The 20827-nt window shown below is 41.7% G+C and overlaps 1 protein-coding gene and 1 non-coding gene across 5 annotated transcripts in view; both read left to right on the top strand.

Moving 5' to 3' along the window:
* Nucleotides 1-281: 281 nt before the first annotated feature.
* Nucleotides 282-353, top strand: trnah-gug. Its single transcript has one exon. It is a non-coding gene; the product is annotated as a tRNA-His (tRNA).
* Nucleotides 354-1212: 859 nt separating this feature from the next.
* The window catches only part of LOC105025676 (FERM domain-containing protein 5), an 82927-nt gene continuing 63312 nt past the window's right edge, over nucleotides 1213-20827 (top strand). For 3 of the 4 annotated variants that reach the window (XM_034288313.1, XM_034288317.1, XM_034288312.1), the window contains exon 1: nucleotides 1213-1584. In XM_034288313.1, the coding sequence (XP_034144204.1) occupies nucleotides 1483-1584 (102 nt within the window). In that variant the 5' untranslated portion in view covers nucleotides 1213-1482. The remainder of the gene's footprint in view (nucleotides 1585-20827) is intronic. The other variant, XM_034288314.1, reaches the window with a different exon arrangement.

Raw genomic sequence — 20827 nt, 5'->3', positions numbered from 1 at the left:
TAAAAGTTACATAAAGAAATATAAGCAGACAATAATTAAATAATCTGTTGTAGGACTGAAAAATCAATGAGTAAACCATTTACATTAAGGACCGAGTTACTCCTGGCTAACTAGCTAACGTTAACTTAATTAGTGAAACTGTATAGTCGTATTCACCGCTAAACGTATGAAAATATTTTTTTGAACGTACATGCAACGTCATCCAATTATTAACTTATTGTGTATGTCAATCTGGGTTATAAACCTAAAATCTTCAATTGAGCAACATACCCTGGTAGCTCGCCGTGATCGTATAGTGGTTAGTACTCTGCGTTGTGGCCGCAGCAACCCCGGTTCGAATCCGGGTCACGGCATTGCGAACACAATGTCACGGCACAAGGGTCAGTTTTTTTTCGATGTTTTCAATTCAATTTGAATTTATCAATCACATACACTCCAAATAATGTTCTACATTATTCTGCATCGCTTACAAAAGTTTTCTGACCAATTTTCTGGACACAGTAAATCAATGAAGACGGCCCAGGTGTTATACATACCCGATACGTCCACTAGGAGGTGGACGCGTCTCTGAAATATGTTGTTGGGAGACGTGAAAAGCCATCCCATGTTCATTAATATAATTCAAGTAATATTGAATTTATTTGTTATTGGGAGTGGTCGGCTGCAAGAAAATAATGTATTATAAATACCCACAGATCGTCTGAGAAAAGTAACCAACTCGGCATGTGTAGGATGAGAAGAATGCCACTACTAGCCTACTATTTTATCATGTGTTGTGGTACCATTTAATTGTAAAGAAAAATAAAATGCATGATATAAAAATTTCACGAAAAAGGCATGGAAAACGAACAAAATCCTGTATGGGAATGCGACATTTATCGAAATTACTCCCCCCCACACACACATACACACACACACACACACACACACACAAACAAACACACAGACACACACACATGCATTTTAAACAAAATGTGTCAGAATGTCAGTCAATATGGATAGAATAGACAACCATGTATTACTTTGATCTTGATCAATATGAAATAGGATTACCAGATTATCATAAGCATGTATAGGTTGTGAATCTGTAGCCTGGAAATCAACTTTTGACTGTCTAGTCTAGAAAATCGCTCCGGTTGGTTCTCATTGACGTCAGTCTATTTTTACAGGTTCCGCCCCCTCTAGCTCAAGTTGCAAGCGGTGAATGGTGAATGTTCACCAATCGTTCGACTACGGGTACACAAGGGTGGATTGCTGCCGGAGCTAGATGCGGGCATCCTTCAATGATTCCGTGCTGTTGCTTTTGGTTGTGCTGTGTATACTTTTATGGGATAGACAATGCTCAGTGTATCGGCAGTAGAATCTTCAGCTGCTGCTCGACTGGTTGGTCGGAAAATGTAGTAATTTAATGTGACATTACTTCTGTGCTGTGTTCAGTTTATTGTTGTGGTCCTAGACGCAGACCAGCAATTCTGCAAAAAGATGTTGAGCCGAATAATGAGTGGCAGCATCAGGAATCTGGATAGAGAATACGACTGCACCGTCAGACTGCTGGATGATACGGAATACACATGCACAATCCAGGTCAGATCACTTTTACTATATTTCTACAGTAGCCTAACTATATTGCCTGTGATTATGTAGGAAGATATATGCTGCAAGTGTTTTTCATATAGAAAAGCATTGATGCTACACCAAGTGCATCCCGCAGGTCCCGCGATAGTCACGGTCGACTCTATTGTGGTGTTAATAATTTGTTTTCTAACACATTTCTGCCATGACTCCATTCACATGGACGATAATATACTGAACGTACAATGAACTGATTCTCCAGCCTGTTTGACAAGCCACTACAAAGCTGTCCTTAAATTGACGTTGTGGCTGACTTGAACAAGGCAAAAACAAAATGCTTAACCACAGACAATAACCCAGCTAGCCTACCACTGATGTTGTTATTATTCACTATGACCATGCACGCTAGAAGTTGATGTTGTAAAATGACCAACCATCTCTTAAAGAATAATGCACTTTGGAGTTATAGGCCTAGCTATTAGGTTATTTTCAATTTCTATATTAGTCGTTTTATAGAGGGATTAGCCAGCGCTGGTTACAATGTATTCGAATGAAACATAAGTCAGGTTTTATAATCCATTCAAGAGAATCAATACAGTAATATGCTATTTCTGCTTAAATTACATAGATGGTCAAGAGCCATTTGTTCACTGCGAAGTTGTGATACTTTATATAATTCAATAATGTAGATTGAATCATAGCCTGAATAATTTCCTTTGAGGGAAGAAACTGGGGTTAAGGGCTGGTTTCTTTTTCTTATAGTTTCATTGCGGCTTGTCTAACTTTGATGTTTCGTTTTATCTTTAGTCTGAATTAACGGCAGGGCATAGTGCCGATCAAAATTAATTACTCTAAGTTTGTGTATGTGTTTTTGTTCATCCGTTGATTGTCATTCGGCTCTCTCCTGGACTGAGGGAATCCCATGAGGATTCAAACGACTTTAAACACATTCCAACATTGATCAACTTTTTAAGAAGTAAAAAATATATTGATGTAATGACAACAATATGAAGCAAATAAATGTTAAAGCAGCAGTCCTGGTTTCTGATATTCTGCTGAAACATTTCCCTTTTTATGACATACAGGTACATGTTTTCCTGATATAATTGATGAGATGATAGAATATCACAGCTCCAATGAGAATGATTCCATGTTGTATAAAGGACAGATGAACAGCCTTATATTTTAGTTTTTTACCAGAATAACAAGAAATGCAGTGGTCCTTCTTTAAATTTTGTCCCTTGCTGCTCTATTTGTTTGCCTCGGTTCAAGTGTTGAATAGTGTAGGGAATCATTATGCCATCTAATCATTATGCCATCCTATGAAATATCTTTAACATATATAAAAATTAATAAATTGTTTTTGTTAGTTGATTGACAAAATGGTCAGTGGACATTGTGGAGATTCAGTTTCTTTCGCTAGTGTACAGAGAAAGCAAATATTAAATGTCTCTTGTAAAACTCATTCTACCTGACTATATGTAATGTGAATACTGTAGTTGCTTCAAATGTGAACCTGCAAATTAACTAGTTTTCACACAGAGAATATTCTACATACAGTCCTGTTCAAGGTACCATTCTGTCTACTCTGTATGTCTTATGTCAGTGGCTCCCAACCTCTTTCAGTTACTGTACCCCCAAATATTTTGCACTGCTTTCGGTACCCCGTAAGTACCCCTTCATGTAAATTTCACTATTAAGCCTATGGTGTCATTAATGTTTTCAAGTACCTCCTGTGGAGAGGCCAAGTACCCCCAGGAGTCCTAGTACCCCTGGTTGGGAACCACTGTCTTATGTCAACTCTCTGAAATGGCTCTATATGTTGTACATGGATTCTCAACTCTTGTACTAAAAAATGCTGGTTCCCCAGAATTTATTAATTTACCAAAATGTTCAGTTACTAGTACTTTCCTTGAAAGCAAAGGCCCCTTTGCAGGCCTGAGGATCACAATCCTTACCTGCAGCAGATTAAAGTTTCTACGTTTGATATTAGTCCCATACAGTACACATTAAAGCAGATGTAGCAACGTTCTAGTGTCTCTGCTCCTAAACAATGGGGTAAATAGAAGTACAACATAACTCATTTAAACTGTGGGAGTAGCAAAGCTCTTGTGTCTTGGATCCTGAACAAGGCAATAAATACAAATAATAATAAAAACTATGGGGAGTGTGCAGAATTGAGTATGTGCATGGTGAGCGTGCGTAAACGAGACAAAGTACATTTTTGTTTGAGTGAGCACAAAGAGCTCAAAACCTAGATCAGTGTGGAGGGAAGTTAGCCAGCAATTTATCAGTCTGTTAGAATGGGAGGAAAACCTGTTCTTCAGCCTCCTGTTTACAATGCTCCTGAACCATCTCTGACCACTGTAGACCGGGTGACAGATTATAGCAACATAAACAGCCCAGGGCTTAGTGGTCCCGGAGGGAGGCTAACATCCAAGAGATATATGAGGGAGAGAGAGAAGGGTGCTTATTTACTCCCGTGAGGACACATGGCGTGATATGGCAACTAGGTGTGAAGGGGGAGACGTGTTATATTGGGATGTGTTAGGTTCTATTGTTCCAATGGAAGCATTTAATACAGGCAAGGCACTACATTCTGTGAGTGCAAAGTTTACAAAAGATTTAGTGTGCATGAACCATTTTGTATTTTGATTGGGAGTTGTAGGACCTATATATGTAGCATTCCTGAAAAATATTGAACAATTATTTGATACAATGAAAGTGCCTTGAGTGTAATTACACATAAAATCAGGTTCTACAAAATGTACCAAGTTTTCCATAAAATCTGGAAATAAGTCAAGTTTTAATTATTTCCTGCTTTGCCTATTTAGTATCCAAAAGATGAGAAAGAAAAAAAAAAGTATTACATCATTTTTGATATTTTTTTTAATCCTAATTGTCAATTTTTTCACAACTTACTTTGCTGACCATTACCATTTTAGATCAGCCTGTGGGTGTTGTAGTGCAAAACCAAAACAACCTCCTTGTTCCAGGGACTATACTGAATATAGAACTTATTTTATAATGTTTTAGCTCTAACTGGTAATTTCTAAGTGCACCTCATGGCGGTGATTTTCCACTGACTTCTTAGCTTTTGGTTGATAGCTGGTCTTGTGGATGTCTCACGTCAAAACTAGACACATTCAAATGTTCCTGAGACTCCTGATTAGAATGAGTTTGTAGCTCCAACCATTTGGACACTGGCGATTATGTATGTTTCAAGACAACTGCCAGTGATGACGTATTTGGCTATACTGTTTCTAAAGTTCTGTGTTTCTGGGAATGGCTTATAACGCCTATTTCTCAAGATTATGCTAAACGCATTAAAAGAAAAATGGTGTGGCTTGCACAAACATAATGGAATCAGGCAACACACAATGACATGACATTGGGATAATAATACATTAATGCTCGTGTGACGATAGATTCATGTGGATTAGATTACAAATGATTCCATAGGTTAGCATCATGTTCACAGTGCCTAGTATTTATAAATTCAAGTTGTGTTACGCCCGCATCCACGTCATTGCAGTACTACCCATATGTTAGCACAATTGATAGTTTTCACGTGATGTTACGGCATAAAGGAAAGCCCACTTGGTGGTTAAAACAAACTCTCCTTCCATTGCCCTCCATTGACAACTCCATAACTTTTACTAGTTATAATTGAAAATGCCAGATAGTTGCAATTCCATTGGATGCGATGTCATGTGTTCTCCAGGAGAAGCGACACACAGGCACCCATCATCCACGTGATGTAAAATATTACGTGATTCATCAGACCAGGCCACCTTCTTCCATTGCTCCGTGGTCCAGTTCTGATGCTCATGTGTCCATTATAGGCGGTTTCGGCAGTGGACAGGGGTCAGCATGGGCACCCTGACTGGTCTGCATCTACGCAGCCCCATATGCAGCAAACTGTGATGCACTGTGTGTTCTGACACCTTTCTATCAGTACCAGCATTAACTTTTTCAGCAGTTTCAGCTACAATTGCTCATCTGTTGGATCGGACCACACGGGCCAGCCTTCGCTCCTCACGTGCATCAAAAAGCCTTGGTCGCCCATTACCCTGTTGCCGGTTAACAACTTTTCCTTCCTTGGACCACTTTTGATAGGTACTGACCACTGCATACCGGCAGAACACTTCACAAGGGCTGCAGTTTTGGAGATAGCCATCACAATTTGGCCCACTCTTTGCTTTGACAATGAGTAATTTATTCTCCTTCTCCTCTCAAACAATTCCATTATTGACCCACCCTGATCGAATGTACAGATAGCTGTCTGTACTTTTGTACGCTTTCATTTTGGTAACAATGTAAAGGGATGGATTCTCTACAAGGTATATGTACACATCCCAAATTTCGGCCCCGACAGGGATATAGCTGTTTTTAACAATGTAAATAACGCATCGGCTGCTGTATATGGGTCACTAGTGCCTAAGACTTGACGGTTGTTTGCGTACCTTTGTTGTCATTGTTCTTCATGTTTGGTGAGGTGATCTAAACACCCATGGGCTGTAAAAGTAGAACATTTGCCCAGCTTGTGCAGTAGCTCCATAGAATATTTCAACAATGTTTTGCCCGCCAGGCTGTCAGAGCAACCACGTGACTGAAAACTATGAATTTGGACTACCGACAGATGAAGTGCATGCGGTGTCTTGCTTCTCTGTGCCACTGTCAATGCTGTGCTTTGAATGCCAAGAAATCATATCCCTTTCTCTTCCTGGCAGAAGCTCAACAAATCAGGTCTTTAGTCCTGGATGTGTTCTGGCCAGTCACGGACGTTTAGCAAATTGTCATTAACGCTGCTGGGATGTTTTCAACTAAATACGCACAAGGAGAGCTGACAGCTGCTTTGTTTTTACGATGTGCACTTTATTTCAATTGCCCAGGCCCTCCTCCCCTTCCCAATCACCATCAAGCTGAGCCCAGTGTGTTTTTCAAGTCTGGGGACATCCCCGCTTTCTGGCTGATTCCATATGACCAACTTACCCTCTCTGAACCACAGTCTACATAATGACTCACACGTAACTTGTCATTGACTACACATAACTGGAACAGTCTCTCTATGTACATACATGATTATGTTTATGACCATTCTTTGTGTGATATAAAAAAGGAAGTTTGATAATTTCTGCTAAGTGACATAACAGAGGGGACTTTAAATTGGATTTAAGTCAATGCAGCATTTTTTTTCAACATTATTAAGACATTAAAATAAATAAGATGCATTGCTGTTGTGCTCTGTTTAACATTTGCAGTAGCACTATTTGTTCTGCCCTCGGTGACATCATGGGAATGAGGAGTTTCTGTTTACTCTGTGCTCTGGGAGTCTGAGTTGTAGCTACAGTCTTTTTTTTACAGATTGTAAAAGGTAAATTTGATGCCCATTCGCTGTTGCAGTTTAGATACTGCATATCAACCATAATTTTCCACCAATATAATTAATTAATTCTTCTTCAATTCCTGAATTGGAAGATACCCATGTTTTTTAAACCTCCATGGCTAGTTGCACGTTTTTTAACATTTAAAAAAAGCTCTCCTTATTAAATAGCATTTTTATTTTTACCAACTGTATCTCTCAGGAATTAATTTAATATACAACTAATTTGAAAAATGTGATTTCATTCAGTATGAACATAAATTATGGAATTATGTTTGCTATCAACGTATCCCCAGTGCTATTTGAAAACAGGTTTTCATTCAACAAACAGTACCTTGGGGTTAGATCTCCACCTATCTCAACCAATGAAAAATATAAAAAAGGCCAGCTTTTGGTGTATATATTGTTGGATTTCGGTGGGCCTTATGATAATGTGGCTGGGGATTTATACACCTGCCTTGTCATGGCAGTGGAGGTCCAAAGAACATGTTCGTCATTTAATTTTCCTGCCCATCCTCCCAGGCTGCTAGTCTGCCAAAGACACCCGAGATTCCAGGACACCTAATCTGGGGATCAGGGAGAGAACAGTGAAAGGCCTAACTAGGTCACCAACTCTCTCTCCCACTGTCTTCCTTTCTCTCTTTATCTTCCATCTCTCTCTTCTCTCTTTATCTCTCCCTCTGTCTTCATCTCACTCCCTCGCACGTCCTCTTCTCTCATTCTTTTCTCACCTGATTTTGTGTCTCTTTCACTATTGCATAGATCCTTTTCCCAATATTTGGCTGGGATTCAGTCTCATCTGCATCTGCATCTGATCACTTCCCTAAACTGTTTAACTACCCAATTCAGGGTTGCCTCTGGTGCAGGTTGGCCTCCTTCAACATCCAGATAGGACATGTGGGCAACTGAAGCCTTCAGTCCCCAAAATAATACAGTATGATTTTTCATCATCAATATCATCAGATTCTTAAAATTATAATTCCAAAACCAGTTATATCCTTAAAACGTAAGTAGTATCACATGTCTCTTCCTCACTGATGTAGTATCACAGGCCTGTTCTTCATTCTGAAGTAGTATCACAGGCCTCTTCCTCACTGAAGTAGTATCACAGGCCTCTTCCTCAATGATGTAGTATCACAGGCCTCTTCCTCACTGAAGTAGTATCACAGGCCTCTTCCTCAATGAAGTAGTATCACAGGCCTCTTCCTCACTGAAGTAGTATCACAGGCCTCTTCCTCACTGAAATAGTATCACAGACCTCTTCCTCACTGAAATAGTATCACAGGCCTTTTCCTCTCTCTGAAGTAGTATCACAGCCTTCTTCCTCTCTCTGAAGTTGTATCACAGGTTTCTTCCTTTCTCTGATGCAGTATCACAGACTTCTTCCTTTCTCTGATGCAGTATCACAGACTTCTTCCTTTTTCTGATGCAGTATCACATACTTCTTCCTTTCTCTGATGCAGTATCACAGACTTCTTCCTTTCTCTGATGCAGTATCACAGACTTCTTCCTTTCTCTGATGCAGTATCACAGACTTCTTCCTTTCTCTGATGCAGTATCACAGACTTCTTCCTTTCTCTGATGCAGTATCACAGACTTCTTCCTTTATCTGATGCAGTATCACAGGCTTCTTCCTTTCTCTGATGCGGTATCACATACTTCTTCCTTTCTCTGATGCGGTATCACAGACTTCTTCCTTTATCTGATGCAGTATCACAGACTTCTTCCTTTCTCTGATGCAGTATCACAGACTTCTTCCTTTATCTGATGCAGTATCACAGACTTCTTCCTTTCTCTGATGCGGTATCACAGACTTCTTCCTTTATCTGATGCAGTATCACAGACTTCTTCCTTTCTCTGATGCAGTATCACAGGCTTCTTCCTTTATCTGATGCAGTATCACAGGCTTCTTCCTTTCTCTGATGTGGTATCACATACTTCTTCCTTTCTCTGATGTGGTATCACAGGCTTCTTCCTTTATCTGATGCAATATCACAGGCTTCTTCCTTTCTCTGATGTGGTATCACATACTTCTTCCTTTCTCTGATGCAGTATCATAGACTTCTTCCTTTCTCTGATGTGGTATCACAGACTTCTTCCTATGTCTGATGTGGTATCACAGGCTTCTTCCTTTATCTGATGCAGTATCGCAGGCCTCTTTCTGATGTTGTAATCCAGGACCTTTCTACTTTCTGATGCATTAATTCATAATGTAATGAATACAAGTCTAGAATGCACGTGTCATGTCTCCTATCATCACAAGCCCCAGGAGTTTTCATTTCATGTTTGTTTGTTTCCATATGTTGCAGCTACATTAGAGGCCCATTTGAGTGTAGTGAGATGTGTTGAAGGTGTTTTTCTAATTTAATTTGATACCTGTTTCTGTTTACGGTAGTTGTGTTGATCTCACAACACCTTTTATTGGTGTATTAGACACAAATGGGCTATTTTGCAGTTAATAAACACATTCCTGGGGTGTCGTTGTAATAAAATTAAAGCAGTGCCTTTTTTCTAATTGGACCGGTCCAATGTATACTTTAGAACCTGAAAATTATTTTCTGAGGTTTTGGTTCTGAGTAGATGGGCAAGAGGGTAGCTAATAAGAAAATGTTTTGCAGAGATGTTTGTTTCATAGGCTAGTTTGCAACATTGTAGAAGAGAAAACAAGGAGTTCAGACAGGAATTGCCATGTCTTCGTTTACGTATTTATTAAAGAAACAATGTTCAGCAATAGTCATACGACATCTTGACGTTAGGTTCTGTTTCTTTGGAATAACTCATCACCATCACATGATGGTGCATACAATACTCCTAATAACATTAACACTGTAATATTACAATAGTAATACCGATGGCGATGAGCAATGTACACAGTACCAATCCCCCCGCGGAAGGAAACAGAACTAACAGGTGGAGGCTGGGGTGGTGGGTGGGTTTAGCGACCACACAAGACGACCAGCAGAGTAGCAGACAGAGTGAGTACCCTGACTGACTTAAATAGACCTCCATATTAGATTAGGTAGGAGAGGTCCCAAGGTCAGCTGATGCATCACTGAGCCAATGCCCACTCGGATTCCCTGGCTGATCTACCTGCACTCATGACAAATGTAATTCTGTTTTGGGAGATGTGCAGTATTTACAAAGTCAATGAAGCACTACTTAAACAGTGTACTGAATAATATTGATGTTTTGGCATGTCTACATATGGACTATTGCAACAGTCCAACCGCCCCACTTTGTCAACCTGGGGATTCAAACTTTCGGTAAAAGATCCTCTGACCTAAAGCTATATGGCTTGTCACTGTAATTTTGAGTGGTTTAAGTGAGGACCTGATTGGTTTATGTGAGGGCATGATTGGTTTATGTGAGGGCATGATTGGTTTATGTGAGGACACGAGTGGTTTATGTGAGGACATGAGTGGTTTAAGTGAGGGCATGAGTGGTTTAAGTGAGGACATGATCGGTTTAAGTGAGGACATGATCGGTTTAAGTGAGGACATGATCGGTTTAAGTGAGGACTTGAATGGGTAAACTAACTAACAGGCTGACTGACTACCCATTGTTAAATAGCGTACTGGTTAGAAATGTGGTCTGCCACCCATTGGACCGGGGATTGGTCCTTACCACAGACCAAACAAAGTAGGCATTTGGATTTCTTCAGGTTAGGCTAAAACTTTGCTGGCTGCATTATAGTAAGCCTCAAGTAAAACTGTTTACGGTTATATTGCGATGGACGAACTTCACCGACAAGGACCATTTCGGAGTCACTGTGTTGCGATCCCATTATACCTGTTGTTGGTTTGGATGTTAATAGGTCATTTAGGGAACTAGTTTTGAGAACCGTGGGGTTTCGACTAATTGGTTTGACAATGCAGGTTGTAAACAGACACCACATCTCTACTCATGTATAACAACAACAACACCCGCTGTTTAAACAGCATAATGGTTAAAGACGCAGTCTGTCGCATAGGACACCGCGTATCGAATCCAGCCAGGGCAACAACATTCCTTCCTTCTTATCGCGGACCGGCTGAACGAGACTTACCTGGTTTCTTGTTGTTGAAACACGTTGAAACCAAATAATTGTAATTGTATTAATGAGTAATAGGTAATTGATTCATTTTTCTAGTGACCCCAACACTGCACCTCCCTTGAGAAAGGTTTGGATACATTTTCTGAAAGAGTACTGTACTGCCTGTACAGCCTAGGGTCTGTCTCCTTGGTGACATGGCAGGCAGGGGAACAAGGGCTTACATTTAAACGTTGTGGCCACTGGCAGCCAGGGTCTCAGCTGTTGCTACGGTGACTTCCCAGTAACACTGCCAAAATGTGAGATAATTTCAGTGAGGATATCCCAGTGTAATGGAGAAGCTCCAACAGCGGACAACCCATTGATTTTCACAGTATGAAAGAGAATATGATTATGTATTCCCTGGATGTTAGTGGAGCATTCTGGTGATGAGGTGGCTAATCCTACTGTCTTCTACCCCCAGTCCTGTCCTACTGTTCCCCTGACCTAGTTCCCCAGTTTCCCTCTCCCTACAATGGTGTTCTCTATGACAAGTACTAATGTGTTCTCCTCTCTGCTGGTTCTTACTGTGACACAACTTTTATCATCAATGAGAACCAACTAATTATCAGTTCCGGTTAACATTGAAGCATAGAGTGCGTGTTTGGGTTTGGTGCCACAGTGAGGACACAGTCTGCATATTGTGAAAGGGGCTGTTTATTAATCCCTTTAATTGTTGTTTTTTGTTAGACTAAATATATTTTATACTCAATCCAAACTTTTTGATTGGCCTGCTGCAGTCCAATATATGCGCCTTTTTTCCAGCTGCATTTTCATATGATATTCTGCTGCCTGATTCACAGTGGTATTCGACAAATGTTAAATTATATAATTTGTTTATTCAACAAAATGTTCAACCCAACATTTACAAATTATATGCTTCTAGACCATTTTCCAGTGTAAATAAAGCTTGCATAGTGATGCATTATCCCAGGAAATTGTCTAACTGTGTACACATTGGATTTAGATAAATAATTGGGACAAATGCATAACCCAGTAATAGCAAGTACACATTACTCACTGAAGCAGTTGGCTGGCTGCAGGATTCTTTAGGACACCACACAACTTTTTTCATTTATTTCCAAGGTGTAATTCTGAACTAAGACCTTTGATGAGTACACTGCTACAATTTACTCCAAACTAGTTAAAGTAATACGTCCAATCTGGTTAAAGTTAGCTCACATTTTACGGTAGATGAGGAAAGATTATCATTTTCACTTCCAATCATCAGAAGGCCTGATTCTCTGCACACAGTGGTTCATTGCGGGTGACGGTGGCTCTGGCTCTCCCTCCCCCCCAGAGGCTTGCAGGGCACCATGTTAAGTCATTTCTGATGCCACTGGAGCATATAAACATCACCAACAAGCTGTGCAATCCGTTAGCCCTGCCATAGCCACAGGCCCTCTCCATTTACACTACACAAAGCTTTAGCAACGTTCAGTATGGTCCTGTTGTGGTCCTAGCTCGATCTCCACAGGTCAGTATATAGTGGTCAAAGCGGTCATAGAGGAGGTTTTGGGTGTTAGTATTCATAGCCCCGGCTAGATGTTCACCTCTGACCCCTCTCAGATTTCTCTCACACAACACACCCCAGACAGCACAGCAAGAGGACATGGCAGACAGTCATCGATGTGTCCAATGTCCAGCACACACAAACACAGGGAGACAGCTCTTTTCAAGTCATTACTGTTCAGACCCTAAGTTTCATATGACTAGCGAAATGACCAAAGCCATGGAACTGTAATGACGGAGGTCAGGCCCCCCATCCAAAGACAGACGTTAATCCGACGGCATCTTAACCCTGGAACACTGCTCATGTCAACATAAAGGGGAGCCCTCATAATCTTCTCTCTGCTACTCTGCCGTACGGGCCCTTTGATGTGATGTCATAACTGAGCGCGACAGCTTCACAAGCGTGTATCTAGCCAGTCAGGTGACTGCTGTGGTAGGATGCTGGCAAACAGTGGCTGCGTGACGTATTCCTGAGGTTAGCCCTCATGAAACATTCACCCGTAACCCACATTTGAATATTTGAAAGGCAGAGGAGCAACAGTGTGCCAGTCAGAGTGATGATCTGTAAACACAGTGTCTGAAGGGCTGGTCAGCTGCTGCCATCGCCGGCGAACACATGAGGATCTGGCAGAGCACTCCATCAGTCTGTTGAGGCTGTGAGCAGATAGAGAGAGCAGTCTTTTTTCCACACTACCACAAGCAGCCGGGATGAGACGTGGGAGAAATGGCTTTGGAGAGGCCCTGGGAGATCCTGGGAGAAACTGGGAGAAGCTTGGGAGGAAAAATCTGGGAGAGACCTGGGAGGACAGGCTTGAGGAGCTGTGAAGCGGATCCTCTGTAAAATAGAGTAGACTCACTTGGTATGAGCATATTAAAACCATTAAAAAACCACATTAATTTAAGATAAAACTTTTTTAATGTTTTCTTATTTTCAAAACCACCTAAAATAACTCTTTTGGGAATTATAGGGAATTAGTTTGAGACAACAAAACTTTTGAATATGCTCTGTTGTTACTTTGGTGAGTAAAAACCTGTAATTTAAAAGCTGACCTATAACAGGCGAATAGCCTCTGATTTTAAACTGAATTATAACGTAAATGTAATTTTACACATACTACAACTGTTATGATTGGGCACATGGTTGAACAATGCTGAAGGAGTTCTTTGCTTCTCTCTTCTATGTCCCTCCCCTCACTCCTCTCTCTGCCCCTGCTGATCTTTAGGCCTCAGGCTCTCCACTAAATAAAAGACTCCATCCTTTTCCCGTCTCTCTCCCGTAGAGCCCTTTGCCTCTGCGGACTAATCAGGGAACCCAGGGAGGTCCTTGTACCACTGCACTCAGTGCGTCTGGTCAGTGGGTCTGTATGTGTTTTACCTCAGGATCTAGTACAGCCAGTATTGTAGAGATGGATGGTGGAGATGCCTGTACAAGCTGCCCTCATATCTTCCTCATTGTCCATCTGTTTATTGCCATCCCTTCGTTGCATTACAGTGCCAGCGTCAGCAGTAGTGATTTCTACTCTGTTTGAATGCTCCCTGGTGGAGGTGTCGTGTCTCAGGCCAGGTCAGAGGTACTGCTGGAGAGGGACCATTCATCTGAATGGCTTTGGATCTCTGCTCACTGTGCAAGCAGCATGTTGGGTTGTAGGTAATCAGACAATGCTTGGCAGAGGTGAAGGGCAGGGGGCAGGTATATTTTACAGAACATGGTAGTAAGTTGGGAAATGGTTTCAGTTTTCCTCTATTAATGTGATGAATGTGTGAACTGTTTTCCCTTGCTCACCTCACACTCACAGAGACACACACACACAACAGTAGACGACCACAGCATTATATCATTTGGCTCATTAGTGGGTTGATTTTTGCGGTGTTTTGTGCTGAACTGTGGAAGTGGAAATTATTCTGAAATAGTTGTCACTTTGTTTTCTTTTTTAAATGACCGAAAATGTTAGTGAGTGTAAATCCACAAGCCTAATTTATTTGTTTAGTAGTCCGAACATTGGATACGCTAACCTTCTTTGCCATGTTAAAAAGATTATGTTACATGATGCTACAATGTCTTCATGAACTTCTCCAGACAGACTGTCTCTCTGGTTTTGTGATGACCCAAACTGTTTGTGTAGATTATGAAAAGCAGCATAGAGCAAACACTATTATAACAACATAGGGCGTTATAAGGCTTTTGTCCTGGCTTGGCTTCCCCAGTGATTTTACCCACCCTTTGTCACCAACACTGCCCTGTCATACTCATAATTGTGCAGATGTAACTAGATGCCAGCCATTAAAAAGGACTGCTTGAGCTGATGTGAGAGAACCGTGTCTGTTCGCTTTCTGTGGATCCCTTTATCCCTCCCTTTCATCTTGTTGATGGAAGTGACAAAACTTTCTTTTTCTCAAGTGTGCAAATCCTCTTGTAAAAATTCAATTGAGCAGAGGAGAAAGCATGAAGATAGGTCTTGTTTCTGCACAATAAAAAGGCAGGTTTGATTTTAGAAGTCACAGTAATGCAATGAATGATTCATTCATATGCCGAAAGTCTCCTTTGTTTATTCTGTAATTTCTGTTTTCGGTGGATAGAATCCAGTTGATGTGGCTCTGTCTGTGTATGTGTGTTAAGGTCTCCCATGAGACTGGATGGGCTGATGGTATGTATTTATTCCAGACTAACAAATGATGCCTCCCATAGTGATAGTTGATTGGATACCTCCTCTTGTCACCCGTGTGGCTGGGCCTGGAGATTGCACCGGCAGCAATGCATTCATGCAATCAGTATCCTTCCATTGTGTGTCAGCACAGCATTCATGGGAGGTGAGTGTCTGATGGGGATCAGAAAATCCAGGAAGCCAAGAGAGGCGTTAGTCCAAAGACCAACAATGTATGCTGTATGTTACATGATCATCAAAGTAACAGCCATGTTAAAGTCGCATGTAAACAAATATGGGTGTATGTACTGCTGGTGTGTTTGAGTGCTTTGTTACCCAGTTCCCAATTATCTAAGGGAATTAACATAAAGATAGAAATCTGTCTACTTACCTGACATGACAATGAGCCATCACATTTAGCCCCGCCCCACCCCTCAACACACACTCTAACCCGACACACACACACACACCCAACCCTAACCCGACACACACACCCAACCCTAACCTGACAAACACACCCAACACTAACCCAACACACACACACCCAAACCTAACCTGACACACACACCCAACACTAACCCAACACACACACACCCAAACCTAACCCGACAGACACGCACCCAACCCTAACCTGACACACACACCCAACCCCTAACCCAACACACACACCCAACACTAAGCCAACACACACACCCAACCCTAACCTGACACACACACCCAACCCCTAACCCAACACACACACCCAACACTAAGCCAACACACACACCCAACCCTAACCCAACACACACACCCAACCCTAACCTAACACACACACCCAACCCCTAACCTGACACACACACCCAACACTAACCCAACACACACACCCAACCCTAACCTAACACACACACCCAACCCCTAACCCAACAGACACACACCCAACCCTAACCCAACACACACACCCAACCCTAACCTTACACACACACCCAACACTAACCCAACACACACACCCAACCCTAACCTAACACACACACCCAACCCTTAACCCAACACACACACCCAACAGCACACCGGGCTGTCACTGACAGTGGCCTGAGACCAGCCCTGGTGTCGCATGGTTTTCCTCTCTCCTTGTTTCATTTACTGATGCGTGTTCGGCATCGTCTGAGACACACACACACACACACACACCTCTTCCCCAGTCTCCTCTCCACCTGCCTCCCCCTCCACCCTCTGTCTCCCCCCGGCCTGCCGCCTTTGTCCTCAGAGGTAGCGGGAGTTGTGGGGGGGGGGGGGGGAGTGGCATCTGTCTGCAAAGCACGTGTCACCGGCTGTTACTGTGTGCTTCATCTCTTTAACTCTGTGACACTGGTTCTTCTAGTGTTGATGTAACGTGATTTATTTCATGTTTGTAAACCACAAGACTATCACATCCGCTGTTGAAAGGAAACACTGACCTCGAATCGGAATCTGAACAAAAGCAGCCAGCTGCGCTGTCCTTTAACTCGCAAGCTAAATATTGATTTCTAGGGGAGGCTTTTAGAGCCGCTGTGTGTTGAAATGAAATGCATTGTTTTCGGTCAAACACTTTGGACATTAGTGAAATTGTAATCATATGTACACATCTTTGAGGATTTATTGACCGCAATTTCATTTCCAGATGAAACCTAGCTAGCAGGAAGCCGATGGACAGATGTCTGTCTTTGTGTCTCTGAATGGAGTAGCCCTCAGATGAATGCAGGGTTGCATGACTGCTTCTGATAGCATAAAGCAGCACCACAACATGTTATATTTGACAGCAAACACTGCTGCAGAAGAAACCTCCTTTGTTTGTCTTAGTTTTTGTGCTCCCAAGGTTGTGGCCGCTCACTTTGACAGAGGAATGGCAACAGCTGAACAACCGTTACGTACATCCCCTTGGGCCAAAACTTTTTTTTAAAAACATTATTAAAAGAAATTGGCAAACTAAACTCCAGCTAAAATATACATTTAAGCCTACTCCACAAATGGCTTTCAGGCATCCACCTGCTATCAAATCTATTGGGGTGTGTTCTGACCGTGTCCCAATGAAGTCTAAAAAATGTCTAAAAGAAATCAGGGGATTGAACAGATACACACAATTGGGCTGCAGAGGACCGTCACCAGACTGTTGGTACCTTTTACATAGTTCTTGGCTTGCGTTGTCAGGCTGTGTACAGTGGAGACTGGTAGCTGGCTTGGGCTGAGAAGGGGGACAGAGGTGAGCCATATGGCAGGAGAAAGGGAGTCAGCTGGGATTGGTTCAGGAGCAGCCAGAGCACTCTCCCCTGTCAGTGAATAGAACTCCCCAGGGCTGCAGAGAGATGCCGCTGGGGGACAAACACTGTTTGCACAGCTACCCTCTCTGCTGCATGACAATATGTTCCAATCATTTGGAGGAAAGGGGTGATTGTTTGCCTCAGGCCCTTCTGTTGAGTCATTCCATTTGGGGAAAAGCTATTCAGTAAAAATGCATTTAAGGATTCTTAGGTCAAATAGCACAAATACAATATTTCTTTGCCTTTCTTTATTGGTCGTTTCTGTGAGTTGTCAATGAAGTTGCACTTGCATACACTAACACGATTTCTAAAATCAGCTTATTTTCTGATATATACCGAAAGCCACTGACACTTCCAATTTCAGTCCTATCAATACAGACATCCATAGTTCCTGGGCAGTTTAGTCAAGGCAGTGTGTACTCTTGGGATGGTGGGGATCTAGATTTTGTCTGACCACATTGCCAGTGTAGAGATTATACTATTTAAAGCCATGCTTCATTCATATTCAGCAAGCTGCCTCAATGCCAATATCATGAATAGCAATTAATACATTTACAATAAATTCTACACCTTAGTTACTATTCATTTAGCTCCGTGTTGCTCAGTCTTTGCTAGTGAATTCCCCTCACCCCCCCTTAGTCTTTGATTTTCCTCAGAAGCTGCCTCCACCTGAACTCTCAGACCGTCTTATCCCCTGTTGGTTTCCTCAGGCCCTCCCTTTTTACAGCTGGTTTTCCTTTCTTTTGCTGTTTCCGTTCCTCTCCAGCCATATTGCTTCCAAACATGAATGTTAGCTCTCCTCACAGGCAGACCGGAGTCATTTCACTGAGAAATGTCTCACTGCACCTGTGTATTCTGTCAGGTGCGCTGAGGCGATGGGGAATGAAAGGAGAATTGTGTTGTTCAAACTCCGAGCCTCAGAATGGGAGCCCTGAACGGAATGGCGGACAGATAGAGGGTAGAGACATGGTGACTCATAGACGGCAGTCCCTCTCTCTGACTCATGGTCTCCAGGAATCTGGCATTCCCCCTGTTTTCAGGTTCCAGTCTATTCCCTAACGAAACGTACTGAAACTGAGCTGTGTTTGTTACACTGTCCGTTCACCTCGGTGAATAGATATCAGAAGTATTAAACGATTGTGAACTGCGTATCTCCTATTCAGTCAATATAGCACAAGTTGGTTCGTTTTGCCTCCCACTGGTTCACATTCACAAATTATTTTGATTTGCATCAGAATACTCCCTTTTCAGAAATGTTATAATATTCAAGAACTCAATGGAGTTGATCCATTTCTAGTGAAGTGTGGCATATTCTGCTGTAGTGATGTACAGACAATTAGCATTTGAGTTGTCTCCAGTCAGTGATTTGCCCTTCATATTCAGTCTGGAATGCAGTAATTATAGTGGATGTCAAAACTCTTATTAAAGGTTGACAGTTTTTTTGTAAAAGCTCTTTGTGACAACTGCTAATGTAAAAGGGCTTTATAAATACATTTGATTGATTGATTGACTGTTTTTTGATTATTATAATTTTTATGATATAGGCACTTAATGCAAGATAGCTAAAAATGTCAGTTTGCATAAGCCAATCGCTTTGAAATGGCTGTAGCACCAAGAGCTCCATAGTGTTTTAAACTGACTGAGTGTTTACTGTGTACCAAGAAAATACCATTCATGTGTTCAGCAAGAAGTGGCACCTGTGGTTTTGCCATAGCAATGGATGCAGCGAATGCAACTGTCAAGGACTTTCTGGATGATTAGAGCCACTCTGCAATATAATACACCACTGGACAGTTCATTTACACCATCCTCAATCACCTCTATTACAGCTGTTGCCCAACAAATGGTTTGTCCACTCACAAAAGTGCTTGCAAACATTCCACACCGAATTTGATGAGTGGAAAGAAAAACTCCAAAAAGTGTACTTGTAAACAATGGCTGACATGTTCTTATGTTTGTTGGCGTCGGACCTCAATGACATTAGTTTGGTGACAGAATATATTTATGAACCACATTATAAAACACATTTCCCATATTTGCCCTTATTCCCATTTAACAGGAAGCCATTGTGTCTTTTTGTACTTCCCTTTAATCAGAATGATGCAGTCAGTGTTCTAGCCTGCAGATAAAATCATTGTCAGCTACTTGACACAATGATAAATTTTCATAGAACATAAGAACAGGACCGGTGCCTCCTATCTGCCTGTCTGTCGGGGTAGCAGCAAAATGACATATGGATATGCACAACATTTAATTTGGCTGGCTGAGACTTGTCATACTTATGTCAGTCATGAACAATAGTCTTATAATTGGTCACGTTTGAAATGTCCGTGTATACTAACGATTTGAGCATTTTCCTAGGAATATAACATTTTGGTGAGCCCTATGTGATGCTATTGCCATTAACTTCGGAATCATTTACGGATCTTGTGAAAAATATGAATGGAACTTTAGCTGAGCGTACTCAGTTGGTTTTCTTTATTATTCCAGTTTTATGATGTGTTAGTGAGATTTGCTAGCCATAACATTGATTCACCATCAAACCGATGCCTTGAAAAATGTAGATGGGCCAGGCAATATAAATTTGGAGATGTGGCAGTTTTGGTTCACTACATAAGCTGAGGGTCTGCTGAACAACGAGTCATGGCACATTCCAGAGAGATGTTATGAAGTGTTTGGGCAGCCTTAGGACCACCTCTACGTGTTCTGTATGCTCAAGCTGGACTGTATCTGGATTACTAATACAAGTCAGGTGAATCTAAAATTCAAACAATGTTTCCACTGGTCTGTATGTTCATAGTCCCTCTGTGTTGTCTGTATTGGTATACTTGGCCCGTTAAAAACACTGCTGCATCGAAAAGTAGACAACCTTTGTAGAGACACAGCCCCATCATCTTCTGATCCAGCCTGGGACATTCTGCTCTGCTTAATGCTCCAGCAACACAGAGGTTGTGCCCCAGTGTGAACCTTGGCTTCTTTTTTTGCTGTGTTCAAACTTCAGTTACAGTGTTGAGCTGCAATTTAGGATGTATTAAGTTTCTATTTACATTTGGTGAAGTTCCATGGATACCAATATTTTGCTTACCACATAGTTGAGTGACAGCTTAGCACTTCTAAAGGAGAAAGGATATTTTCCTCCTTCCAAACCGCCGACAAACTGTGTGAATGCCGCTCTCCCTCCAGACTACATGCTGTGTTTGACATCAGCATTCTTTTTCTTTTTAATTCATAGTGGGTAGATTATGTTTTTTTCTGATTGCGAAATCCATGCTGAACGTTGTATTCTTCCCCCAGGACACAGGTTGTCTGCTCTGCTCTACTTTTCCTCTGTACATGATTGTGGCTGCTACTGTGGTGGGGCTGTTGGTATTTA

Source organism: Esox lucius, chromosome 19, assembly GCF_011004845.1.
Source record: "Esox lucius isolate fEsoLuc1 chromosome 19, fEsoLuc1.pri, whole genome shotgun sequence".
Classification (NCBI taxonomy): Eukaryota; Metazoa; Chordata; class Actinopteri; order Esociformes; family Esocidae; genus Esox; species Esox lucius.
This window is presented reverse-complemented; position numbering and strand designations above follow the sequence as displayed.